This window comes from Scyliorhinus torazame, chromosome 8, assembly GCF_047496885.1.
Source record: "Scyliorhinus torazame isolate Kashiwa2021f chromosome 8, sScyTor2.1, whole genome shotgun sequence".
Taxonomy (NCBI): domain Eukaryota; kingdom Metazoa; phylum Chordata; class Chondrichthyes; order Carcharhiniformes; family Scyliorhinidae; genus Scyliorhinus; species Scyliorhinus torazame.
Genome location: NC_092714.1, coordinates 191,386,865 through 191,400,679, shown reverse-complemented (window position 1 = coordinate 191,400,679; position 13,815 = coordinate 191,386,865). Strand labels below are relative to the sequence as shown.

At 48.4% G+C, this 13,815-nt stretch overlaps 1 protein-coding gene across 1 annotated transcript in view; it reads right to left on the bottom strand.

Annotated features, from left to right (window-relative positions):
* The window catches only part of LOC140428312 (pleckstrin homology domain-containing family G member 4B-like), a 263,637-nt gene extending 260,531 nt beyond the window's left edge, over nucleotides 1-3,106 (bottom strand). Inside the window, exon 1 of the mRNA XM_072514651.1 lies at nucleotides 2,892-3,106. Coding sequence (XP_072370752.1) covers nucleotides 2,892-2,894 — 3 coding nt within the window. The 5' untranslated portion in view covers nucleotides 2,895-3,106. The remainder of the gene's footprint in view (nucleotides 1-2,891) is intronic.
* Nucleotides 3,107-13,815: the final 10,709 nt, after the last annotated feature.

Sequence of the window (13,815 nt, the reverse complement as noted above, 5' to 3'; positions counted from 1 at the left end):
TACTAAGTGATATCATCTTGGATAAAACATTGAACCTCAGAAATCCTTGCTCTTCGCGAGTCTTTTGTCTGACTTAGTATCCATATGGCAACACCCAATGGGGACTTACCTGCTTACTAAAGTGTTAAGAGAAGCACATCAGCTGGACTGAAACAGGATGTAGCTGGGAGAAAGATGTCGGTATAGCTCCTAGTTCCTGAGGCATTATCAAAGCCTACAGTATATTAGGAGGTCAAGCATTGGCATGGATTTTTGTTTTAATGTTTCATGATGAGTTGGTCTTCATGGGCAGCACTGTGCTGCTGAACCCATGGACATTCCTTTGTCACAGACTCGGATCTGTCCTGTGCCTGGGGTTGGGAGCATGGGGGTCTCCTCCTGTGGTGCCACACACTTGGGACGATCCAGACATCACTGTGCTGGGGTACTCAGGCAGCCACCACAATAAAGGTCAGAAGAGGCCTGACAAAGACAAGAGGAGATGTGGAAGGAGGGCTGTGCAAGGTGGTTTGAAGGGCAGAGGAGCAAGGAGATGGATGAAGAAAACAAATGATGGGAGGCAGCCGAAGGGGATGGAAGCTGGACCCCAATGAGGCTGCATGAAAATCTCACGAACATGGGAGTCAAAGATATACCACATTATTTACTGGCAGGGGATGCACAAAGACTCCAGATATGGTGGGTGGCGGTCCAAGTGGGACATGGGCACCTCATGGGTAATGTGTTTGGAGGGAGGGTGATTGAATTGAGAAACAGCCTCTTCTTGAGACTGCGAGCCATTTCTCTCTGGGTTGCTGACATCACAGCCTGGTGAAGACAGAAGGAATGGAGAAAGTGATATGAGTATGCTAGACCGGTATTTAAATATGGCGGCGGGACCTTCACACCCGCCAGCTGATAGTGAGACAAATCCGCTGTCAGCCCACGGGCGACATGGAGGGGAACTTGCCTGTGCATAATTCACAAGGTGCAAAATATGGCACAGTATCCCGCCATTCTGTCTAGTAGGAAAAGCACCCACCACTGCACTTACATCTCAAAAACAGAGAATTCTGTCCTTCTTGTCCTTTGTCATTACGGGTGCAAAACAGAAAGCAATTTCTTCCATCAACTCATACACAGTTAAACACAAGAAATCAGAGATTGCCATCAGTGATTTCCTTCTTCTCCACAGGGTGCACTGTTAAAGTCTGCACAGATGGAAGTCTTTAGAAATCACTTGAATTGGCATGAACTTACATTTATGCACCATTAGTCTCAGTGTAATAACTCTTGAAAAAGTTAACCCTTGTTGAATGAGGTGTACTTGGATTCGTAACAGCAAACTAAGTTTATAATTATTAATGAACGGCCTCTCTGGGCCTGAAAAAGCACATTTTATATTTGTGAATGTCAAAATATTCCTCTTAATTGGCTGCTGCCAGTATTATCCCACCCAGGGTACCACTGTCCACCTTGCCTTTGCACCTGCTTTCAATGGTGGGATAACCAGGGATTTGAGAAAGTCCTGCCTCAAATCTTCTCCATCACAAGGACTGACTATTTTCACCACCATAACATCACCCACTTTCACACCTACCTCAGTCGATTTGCTTCTGAACCCAACAAGTGTCAGGCAATGATTATTTCAAACAAGAGAGAGTCTAACCTCCTCCACTTGACATTCAATTACCATCACTTAATTCCCCACTTTCAGCACGCTGGCGGTTATCATTGACCAGAGATGGACCAGTTGTATAAATACTATGGCTGCAAGAGTTGGTCAGGTACTGGGAATTCTGAGGTCACCAGACTACTTCCTGAGATCTGTCCACTCGCTACAAGGTATGTGATGGAATACTCTGCATTTCCCTCAATGAGCGTGATTCCAATTACACTCAAAAATCTCTGCATCATCTTGGAAAAAGACCACTTGAGTAGCAACCCATCTGCCACTTAAAACATCCATTCCCTGCATCAGCAACAGTGGCAACGGCTATGAACCATGCACTGCAGCAACTCACCAAGGTTTCTTCGACAGTACCTTCCAAACCTGTGACCTCTGACGCCTGGAAGGACAGGGGCAGCAGGTGCAGGGAACACCATCACTTGTAACTTTCTCTCCAAGTCATGCATCATCCTTCACTCTGCTGTTTCAAAATCCTGGAACTCCCTAACAGTGCTACGGGAGCACCTATACCACACGACTGCAGTGGCTCAAGAAGACAGCTCATCACAAACATTGGCCTTGGCATTGAAGGCCATATTGCCGCAAATTACTGGAACAAAAATATGTTCCAGACCAGATTACTCATGCTTTCTTTGCTAACTTCCCATACTCAAACTTTCCCAATCCCTGTCTGCTACTTGCCCCTTATCCATCTTATAAAATCCTATAAGCAATACAGAAGGCTACTGAGAGAACCCTTCCACTAGTCATTGACAAAAGCAGGTGTGATATGTTCTAATTGTACAAGATGTCCCCAAAGATGAATTAGTTAATCCTGTCTCCATAGTAATGAAAATATTAAGCCAAATATGATAGGTACATTTACTCGCTATTCATCTTGAAATTCAACTATTTCTAACATTAATCTGCCAACAGTGGACACCACTTTTCACTTACGTTCAGTTATTTTGCTGAATTAGCAAAGATAATTTTTTAGTCTAACATTAGCAGACGAAAATACAATAAGGCCCCGAACATTCATACTTTTCCAATACTGAATAATGCTCCAAAGAATATTTCTTAATGGGTTAACATTTGCAATCTCGTTCTGGATCTTTTTTTTTAGGGTTAGATATGTTATTCCAGTCCTCGAGACTTTAAAAGGTTACATATCCAGCTAAGCATACAGCTATAAACTTCTCTAAGCCAGCGTTTGAACATTTTTTTAAATAAAGAGCTTTACCATCTTCCTCAGAGTTCAGCCGACATCCCATTGAACAACAGCGTTGCTTATGGATGCATGATCCGCCTACACCGTCTGTATTCAGAACAAGCCTGTGCTAAAGGGTCAGCACTCCCCACTTGCAACGATCAAAGTTCTGCATTCAGCCGCGCACACTGTCAGGTCTCTCCAGAGCAGCAAGCTCAGAGAATGCAGCATGACCCGATGAATTCGGAGCTCTGTTCAACTCAGAAAAGTGATTAGCAGTGGGAGAAGTAATGCATGAATGTGACTCCTTCAGTGGACCAAATAGGCTGATAAAAAAAAGGGGGAGGGAGGAGGGGAGGAGGTCTGGGAAAATAAATCCTGTTTTCAGAAATTCCCAAAGATTGAAGCCTCCTTGCCAGTTCAACAAAAAAACACTTCAAATGAACATTTTCAGCCAGCAGTGAAGTACCAGTTAGGGCTGAGCATTCGTGCAGTTCTCTTTAAAGGTTACCAAACACAAACGGTTCCATGAGAGCTCTCCCGCTCCAAAACATTAATGTTACCTCACTCTGTCACGCAGAAGTTATGTTCTATTACTTTATTCGAGGGTGTCTCTAATCTTGCAAACAAATATTTGCCACTTGTCATTGAGAGCCTGTGCTTCTCTGAGCCAGAACCTAGCGTGTAAAATTCGCTCTTCCACATTGTAAATAGATTTTACAGCTCACCCAAAACACAAAAGCCTCTTTCATTTAACAGGGCTCATTTTTATTTTGCAGCCGAATGGAGCCCAAGTTAATTCCGGAATATCCAGCACTAAGTTTAGAACTGCCTGAAAGCCGGCAGCTCACTCACTCTGCCACTGTACAGTCCAGGACGCCCCTTTCCATTCAGTCACCAATAACCCCGCCTCCGGGTCTCCGCGCCAGGACTTCCTGACACGGGGAACGACCACCCTTCCTATCATGAACTGTTCAAACCGCACACCCCCCGTGGACACACACACCCTCGAAAGGATTTGTCCTCAGGAATTTTAATGGCCTTTGCCATCTTCCTGGCGCTCTGTGGCATTTGTGTGAACTATGCAAAAACTCGGTACTGGAGGGGCTGTAAACATTTGTGACAGCTCCACTGTGGTATCCTGAGCAGTCCCTGAATCAATGAGCACCACAGCTTGGCAACATGATCTAGGCAAGTTTTAAATGGCCTGAAGATAGAGGGTGATGCTGATGCTCAGCAGTGCTCGGTAATGGCATTATCATGTTGCTTGCAATTCTGAAAAATCAGCATTTACAATATTTATAGGCTCTTTGAATTTTTTGGCTTGCTGAACACAATATTCAGATCTACGGAGATATTTACCAGAGTTACATAATCGTTTCAAATGCCTTCTCCCCATTTGTCCAAATGTCTTCCTTCCTCCTCTGATATTCACTGTTCAAGGGGCACCAGTCTCACCTTAGGGTTAGGTCTTCATGCAGGACTAGTCAATGATAAGGCTAGGGTTTCCTTTTGCCCTTCCATCACTGAACCGTCAGCAACACTGGGGTGGACAGCAGGGAATGGGTTTGGTGATGGACACTGCCACATCACAGCCTTGTTTACCTTGTTTTTATTTTGTGCCTGGGAAGATAATTGATGTACAAAATGCCTGCCCACAACCAGGCAATTCATTATAATGAATGAATCCACTCAATATACCTGCCCATAATCAAATGATAATGACATTTGGAAACCAGAGGACACAGATTTAAGGTAATTTGCTAAATTTGTTATGATCTGGACGGCATTTCCTTAAACAGTGGTCAAAGAAATTCAATAGTAACTTTCAAAATGGAATTGGTTAAGCACTTAAGAGGATTTTTTCCCCCAGGGATATGGGAAAGAGAGGATTACTTGCTCTTTCAGACTAGCACAATGGCCAGAATGGTCTGCCTCTGTGCTGTATGATTCAATGATACTGTGCTGTCAATTAAACTCCTCCGCGGCACTTTCCAGCCAAGGGGACTGGACTAGAGACTGAATGTTCCTTACCTGGCGTCAAAAAAAAATTACCCTGAAATGCTTCAATTTTGAAATGTGATAACACAGGGCTAGTTAACACCAAAGCTGTTAACAGACATAGTGGGCTGACTTTAATGCACTCACCTGTGGAAAGTTGGAGCAGGGTATTTAGTTGGGTGGGAGGGTGGCAGGTGAGGATCCCATCGCCTTCCCGTCTCAGCTCCGATTAATTCCATAGCAAGGAGGCTCATGGATGGCTTTCTGATCCCACTCCCACTACCTACTCAGACCCTTAGGTAAGCAATTAATGGATACTTAGGGGCCTCACTGCTTCACTGTTAGTATTCATCCAAGGAGTCTTGCCATGGAGGAACCCCAAAAGTAAGGCGTGAGGGGGATCCCCTGTTGTCAGGCACTCAGTGGGAAGTTGGAGATGGGGGCTGCTGGGAGCTACCCACTTGCCCTCATTGCTAACCTATTGCCCTTTTCCCAGTAACTCCCACCCCGCAATCCACCACCTGCCACAAATCACCTCTGGACTCAGCCCCTCACAGCAATCCTGGGGCAGCCACCAACTCCGCAGTGTTACTGAACAATGAAGAGCTGTTGGCCTCCGATTGGCAGGCAGCTCTTGGCGGACGGACTCCTGGCCCTTGGGTCGTTGATCCCAGGGAAGGCCGGCTCCTGTTTAATGTTGCGGGCCTTCCTGTGAAGTGGTCATGCAGGGCCCTCATCAGCTCTCTAGTTGGCGAGGACTCTGCATCACCCATATTAAATTCTGCCCTATGAAGTGATAAGCCATGTAAAAGATGAGTCAATTCAGAGTATTGAATTTTTGTATTCATGATAGTCAACAGCACAGAATGATAGTTACATCAACCCTTTTACTCAGAAAAATTCTCAATAGGACCTCATCCCTAATTAGTCATTAAAATGGCAATTTTATTAGCTGCTGAATGTTTTATAAACTACGTGACATGTGTGAACAGCATAGACAAACACAAATTCCACTTGCATCATTAGATTAACCCAGTCAAGAAACAGGCACTTTGAAAACCTCTGATGCACATTTGGCTATCTTGTATCTGCTTTGTTAATGGTTGTCAGTGGCTGCCTGTGGATCTGGAATGCAGTGAATTGTTTTCCATAAATTCTTTGCCCGATGTCTGTCTTTAATTGTCAGGTTGTTTTTACTCTGAATTTAATCAATCCTCTCCTGTCACATGTAGAAGTTTCTATATCCTTTGGACAAGCACGATACATTCAGATAATGGCCTTACAAATGACAATTCCCAAGAATTTTGAAAAATTTTTGATTTTGATGACCTCTTCAACTTTGTTCACAACACACGCACACCTTACATTTTGCAACTTAGCTGTCCCGGTACAGAACTGCATGACAAACAGTGTGGCCAATTGTCTGCATTCTGGAACATGCAACACTGTCAGGTGAATAGGTTTTATGACTGCTAAATCATCAAAAGAATTTCAATAATTTAACAGACAGCAGAATTCTGGGAGAGCAAACCAGGATACATTTTTCTTCAAGAATAGTCATGTACCTGTTACGAGCCTTCATATGTGGGAATGTGTACTGGGGTTTATAATCATGGGCAGACAATGGGGTGTTGGCCACTGGCTGAGAGTCCACAAGACCTTCGCATCGCCGCTGTTTGAAAAGGCCCGTTGCATCCTGTGTCTCTCAGGTAGGTGGCACAGTGGTTAGCATTGCTGCGTCACAGCACCAGGGACCCGGGTTCAGTTCCTGCCTTGGGTGATTGTCTGTGTGGAGTTTGCACTGTCTCCCCATGTATGCGTGGGTTTCCTGCAGGTGCTCCAGTTTCTTCCCACAGTCCAAAGTTGTGCAGGTTAGATGGACTGGCCATACTAAATTGCCCCGTAGTGTACAAAGATGTGCAGGTTAGGTGGGGTTACAGGGATAGGGTGGGGTGTGAGGCATGATCAGTTGAACAAAGATTAGAGTTGGATACAACTGTGGCTTTATTGCAGTAAGGTGTGTGGCCTCCCACAGCAGCTGGCGAAATGGCTGCTGAATGGAGGACATGCATATTTATACTCCGCCCAGTGTGCAGGGACGACTGGCGAACCTGCAGTACAGGTCCTACCTTACATCACCTAATACAGGTGCAACAGTGGTTTCCCACATTCACCTCCTGTTAAAATTGAGTCCGGTGGGGTGGTGGAGACTGATATACAGCAATTAATTTATATTTACAGTATTTGATCAGAAAAAAAAATTCTTTTGAAGTCCGGTGGCAGTTAGAGATTTAACTGGTCTGGTGCCTTGATGTTCCGCTGGGAGCGACGATGTCGATGCTGGCCTGATGTTCGGTGACTCCGAGAGCGTGCCAAAATCCTCTTCATCATCGGGCGTGGGCAGGGGAAGGACGGATGGTCCTGGTGAGGTTAATGCTGGGAGCGCCGGGGGAGGGGAGGGTGGCCGGAGAGGTGTGTGTGTGGAACCTGCTGGTGCCAGATCCCTGAGGGAGACAGTATATTGGCGGCCGTCGGGGTACACCACGTAGGCATACTGGGGGTTGGCATGGAGCAATTGCACCCTTTCCACCAACGGGTCCGCCTTGTGGAGGCAGACGTGCCTACGGAGCAGGACTGGCCCTGGAGCTGCGAGCCAAGTTGTGAGTGACACCCCGGATGTGGACTTCCTTGGGAAGGCAAAAAGACGTTCATGGGGTGTGTTGTTAGTAGCGGTGCACAGTAGCGACAGGATGGAATGTAGTGCATCAGGGAGGACTTCCTGCCAGCGAGAGGCTGGGATGTTCCTGGACCATAGGGCCAGTTGGACGGCCCTCCATACCGACCCATTCTCCCTCTCTACCTGCCCGTTTACCCGGGGTTTATAGCTGGTCGTCCTGCTGGAGGCGATACCCCTGCTGAGCAGGAACTGACGCAACTCATCGCTCATGAATGAGGATCCCCTGTCACTGTGGATATAGGCGGGGAAACCGAACAGAGCGAAGATAGTGTTTAGGGCTTTGATGATGGTGGCAGACGTCATGTCGGGGCATGGGATGGCGAAGGGGAACCTGGAGTACTCATCGACCACACTGAGAATATACACGTTTCGGTCGGTGGAGGGGAGGGGCCCTTTGACATCCACGTTGAGGCGTTCGAAGGGGCGGGAGGCCTTCACCAGGCGCGCATCGTCCAGCCGGTAGAAGTGCGGCTTGCACTCCGCACAGATCTGGCAGTCCCTGGTGATTGTCCGTACTTCCTCGATGGAGTAGGGCAGGTTCCGGGCCTTTATGAAATGGTACAACCGTGCGACTCCCGGGTGACAAAGGCTGTCGTGCAGGGTCCGGAGTCGGTCTATTTGTGCGCTGGCACATGTACCTCGGGATAGGGCGTCTGGGGGCTCGTTGAGTTTGCCGGGGCAATACAAAATCTCGTAATTATAGGTGGAAAGCTCGATCGTCCACTGCAAGATTTTATCGTTTTTGATCTTGCCCCGCTGTGTGTTATTGAACATGAAGGCTACCGACTGTTGGTCAGTGAGGAGAGTGAATCTCCTGCCGGCCAGGTAATGCCTCCAATGCCACACAGCTTCAACAATAGCTTGGGCCTCTTTTTCGACGGATGAGTGCCGAATTTCTGAGGCATGAAGGGTGCGGGAAAAGAATGCCACGGGTCTGCCTGCCTGATTGAGGGTGGTGGCTAGGGCGACATCCAATGCGTCGCTCTCTACTTGAAAGGGCAGTGTCTCGCCTACTGCGTGCATCCTGGCCTTGCCGATATCGGCTCTGATACGGGCGAAGGCCTGCTGTGCCTTGGCCATCAAGGGAAAAAGGGTGGACTAAATGAGTGGGCGGGCCTTGTCCACATAGTTTGGGACCCACTGGGCGTAGTGCGAGTAGAACCCCAGGCAGCGTTTGAGGGCCTTGGGGCAGAGGGGGAGGGGAAGCTCCATGAGGGGATGCATGCGGTCGGGATCGGGCCCCAGAACTCCGTTCTGGACCACATAGCCAAGTATGGTTAAGCGGGTCGTGCTAAACACGTACTTCTCCTTGTTGTAGGTGAGGTTGAGGAGAGTGGCGGTGTGGAGAAATTTGGCAAGGTTGGCATCGTGGTCCTACTGGTCATGGCCGCAGATGGTGACGTTGTCTAGGTACGGGAAGGTGGCCCGTAAACCGTACCGGTCGATCATTCGGTCCATTTCCCTTTGGAAGACCGAGACCCCGTTAGTGACGCCGAAGCGAACCCTGAGGAAGTGATAGAGACGACCGTCCGCCTCGAAGGCAGTGTATGGACAGTCTGATTTATGAATGGGGAGCTGGTGGTAGGTGGATTTGAGGTCTACCATTGAGGAGACTCGGTACTGTGAAATCTGATTGACCATATCAGATATGCATGGGCGGGGGTACGCTTCGAGCTGCGTGTACCGATTGATGGTCTGGCTGTAGTCCACGACCATTCTGTGTTTCTCCCCAGTTTTAACAACTACCACTTGGGCTCTCCAGGGGCTGTTGCTGGCCTCAATGATGCCTTCCCGAAGCAGCCACTGGACCTCAGACCTGATGAAGGTCCTGTCCTGGGTGCTGTAACGTCTGCTCCTGGTGGCGACGGGTTTGCAATCCGGGGTTAGATTGGCGTCGAGGGAAGGCGGATCGACCTTTAGGGTCGCGAGGCCGCACACAGTGAGGGGTGGTAGGGGCCCGCCGAATTTGAGGGTTAGGCTCTGGAGGTTACACTGGAAGTCCAGGCCAAGTAGTTGGGCAGTGCAGAGGTTAGGGAGGACATAGAGGCGGAAGCCGCTGAATTCTACGCCCTGGACCGTGAGTGTAACCGTGCAGAACCCCCAGATCGCGACGGAATCGGATCCGGAGGCCAGGGAAATTCTTTGGTTGGCGGGGTGTACCGCGAGGGAGCAGCGCCTTACCGTATCCGGATGTATGAAGCTTTCGGTGCTCCCGAAGTCCAGCAGGCAAGAGGTCACGTGGCCGTTGATTTTCACACTGGTCGATGTGGTGACCTGGTTGTGCGGACGAGACTGGTCGATCGCCACTGAGGCGAGTAGTGGTCGTTCGTTGCTGACGTCGGATGATGGGGAGCCTGGGGGGCCCAGGTCCTGGAATGCTGTCGGTGTCCATGCCCCGTGGGGGTGATACGATGGCGGCGCCTGAAGATCCTGCGGGGGACAAAATGGCGGCGCCCATGGGCCGCACGTGGACTGAGGGGGAGAAGATGGCGGCCGCGTGGTCCGGGGAGGTGAAGATGGTGGCACCCACTGGCCGCGCGTGGTCCAGGGAGATGAAGATGGCGGCGCCCATTGTGTGTAGGCTAGGTGGGTGGGGGCGATAGAGGTGATTGCGCGGGCCTGGCACACGGCGGCGAAGTGCCCCTTTTTGCCGCAAGCCTTGCAAAGGGCAGCGCGGGCCGGGCAGCATTGGCGAGGGTGCTTCTGCTGGCCGCAGAAGTAACATCGGGGACCCCCGGGGTGAGCGGGCTGGTGTGTGGCGCAGGCGTACAGGCTGGGTAAGGCCCTGGGGCGGCCGTCTGTGATGTCCACGAGGGGTAGGAGGGGTGGGCCGCGTGGCTGGTGGGGTAGGCCTGAATGTTACATGAGGCAACCGTCATGAAGAGCGCTAGCTTCTTTGTTTCAGCTAGGTCGAGCGTGGCCCCTTCTAACAGTCTTTGGCGTATGAGGTCTGACCCAATCCCCGTTACGAACACATCACGCAAAGGAAGGTTGGAATGTTCGGCCGCCGTAACGGCCTGACAGTCACAGTCCCGGACGAGTGGGATTAGGGCCAGAAGTCTTCTATGGACTCACCAGGGAGTTGATAGCGAGTGGCGAGTACGTGCCTGGCGAAGAGCGTGTTCGTTTTCTGTGCGTAGTTTTCTTTGAGAAGCGCCACGGCGTCGGTGTAGCTCGGGGCGTCCTGGATCAGCGGAAACACGCTGAAGCTCAACCTTGAGTACAGGTTCTGTATCTTCTGAGCCTCCGGAACAGGGGTGGTTGCTGAGTTAATGTACGCCTCGAAGCAAGCTAGCCAGTGATTAAAGTCCTTTTTGGCGTCGCTTGATTGCGAATCCAGCTGCAGGCGATCTGGTTTGATTCGGAGGTCCATCTTTTAGAAAATCTTAGAGCAATAAATTGAGGCACGATCAATTGAACAAAGACTAGAGTTGGATACAACTGAGGTTTTATTGCTCTAAGATGTGTGGCCTCCCACAGCAGCTGGCGAAATGGCTGCTGAATGGAGGACACGCATATTTATGTTCCGCCTACTGGGCGGAGCCAGCAGGCAGGGACTACCGGCGGACCTGTAGTAATTCCTGGGGCTCCAACAACCACAACCACCTGCTTTTATATAAAAAGAGAAAGTGCTTGAAAAACTCAGCAGGTCTGGTAGCATCTGTGAAGAGAGAAAAATCAGACTCTTCTTTGGAACCAATCCCCACCTGGGTAGCAAAAATCCAGCCCAGCGAATTTGTAAACGGATATCGAGAGGTTACATCATTGGGCTAAAATTTGACAGATGGCATATAATGTGAGAAAATGTCGGTTGGAAAGAATGCAACAGCAGGATATTATTTCAATGAAGGGAGGCTGCAGGATGCCCCAGACCAGATGATCTGCATGCGTTCGTACTTGAGTTACAAAACATTAACAAGTAATTTGGAAGGCAAATGATGTGTTGGCCTTCATTGCAAAGACGATGGATCATAAAATATAAGGGACTGGATTCTCTGTTGGTGGGATCCTCTGTTTCGCCAGCTACGCACACACGGCCGCAGATTTCCCGACGGCGTGGGGGTGGCCACAATGGGGAACCACATTGGGCAGCTGGCGGGACGGAGGATCCCGCTGCCGGCGGGGGGCATGCCGTACCAGAAAATGGATGCAGCGGGATGGAGAATCCCGTCTTAGGTGTCTTGCTACAACTCTACAGGGCATTGCTGAGATCACATCCAGAGTACTCCGAGCAATTTTGGTCTTCTTAAGAGGGAAAATAATGGGATCGGTGGCAGATCACTTGGTTGATTCCTGGGATGCAGAGGTTGTCCTATGGGTGACGGTTGAGCAGATTGTGCCTATCCTAGCTTCAGTTTAGAAGAATGGGAGCTGGTCTTACAGAAACATATAAGATTGTGAGCTGGCTGGACAGTATAGATGTGGAGGGGATGTTTTCTTCATGGGGGCATCTTGAATGAAGGGGCACAGTTTCAGACTAAAGGGTCTCTCCCTCATTTACGTTGGGGATAAGGAAGAATTTCTTCAAGGGTCATAATTTCTGGAATTCTCCAGCCCAGAGAGCAATGGCGGCTGGGTCAGTGACTATATTCAAGGCTGAGTTAGACAGATTTCTCATCTGCAAAGGAGTCAAGCACTCTGGCTGGCAGGCAGAAATGTGGAGTTGAGACTACAATCAGATCAGCCATAGCTGAGCAGGCTCAATGGGCCAAATGGCCTACTCCTGCTCCTATTTCTTATGTTCTAATATTGATGGAGGTAAGTTTTAATCAACAGGAGGTTTCCTTGGCTAAGTCTAGCCTGATAACTTGAGATATCACAGGGGTCCAGAGTTAATGTTGCGAACTCCTATGGCCTCTCCCACCTGAGTGAATATTACTGTGCCACCATTTCTAGTGGGTCAGGCCTGATGCTGGGACAGGACATATCCAGGAATAGTAATGGTGCTGTCTGGGACATTGGCTACAACGCATGATTTCTGAATAGGACAACATCAGGCTGTTGCTTGGCTACTCTGTGGGAGAACTCTCAATTTTGTCACAAGTGCACAGTATTGCATGTGGAAGAAAGAAATGGAAGGATATGCAAATAGGGTGAGACAAATTAGGTGGAAAGAGGCTTGTGTGAAATACTAGTATAGGCCAGTTGATCTGAATGGTCTTTTTCAGTGTTAAGTTCTACAGCTGTTTATATGGCACATTCCATGAATTTATGACATATGGTTGGAAGATTCCCCATAAAAACTACCGGACATTTGATATGTATTTGTTGCCTCTACACAGTCATATGGGAACCAACCAACTGCAACTTGTATTTGCCTAGAGTGTGAAATTGGTCTTCAGTAAGAGCTCAAATGGGTGATAGCAGTTTGGCAGTGATATTTTTATTGGCTAAGGTTAACACTTGGTTGCATGGGCACATGCAGGGACAGATGGTGGCATAGTGGTATTGTGTTATGGGTCAGGCTTTAGAGGACCCCAAAGTGTATCATGGAGTTCCCCTGATTCCCACCTTTCGCTATAGGAAGCGGTCCTACGCAATCAATTATGACCCTTGTAAAAGGTTCCTCAAATGCTGGAATGGGTATTAAGGGCGCTGGTTTTATCACTGCTTGATGTTTCATTATCACTTGACATGTGTGACATGATCGACAAAATTTAACTACATCTTTATGTCGTCCAGGCCAATAAAAATGTTTTTGTATTTTAGCTTGAGTTTTCCTTATTCCCAAATGACCTCCCACTGGTACCTCATGTGCAACTCGCAACACCTCCTTTCTATACCCTAGCGGCAATACTACTTGATGAACTTCTTTTCATCCGCCTGCATATGTAAAGGTCTCCATTTTCTCATCAAGGCATCACTTTTACGGTAATAACACTCTGGTATCCACTCAGATTCCTCTTCCGTGTATGCTTTCTGATACATCCGTTTTATTTCTACATTTTTTGTTGTAACTCCGCCAATTTTCCTGAACTAAAAATATCCGCCTCATCCTCCACCTGTTCTTGTTCTTTTTAAACCATCTGATCAAAAATCGTTTCTGACAATTGCACTTGAACTTCATCTTCACTCTTTGATTTCTACTCTTGTCTTAACATGTGTCTTTGTGACCTTGTTACTACACAATCCGGAAAAATCCCAGGATATTCGTCCTTCAACACTTCAGTTGTCTGATTTTCCACTGGCTTATCAACCATGATAGGCATCACTCCCACC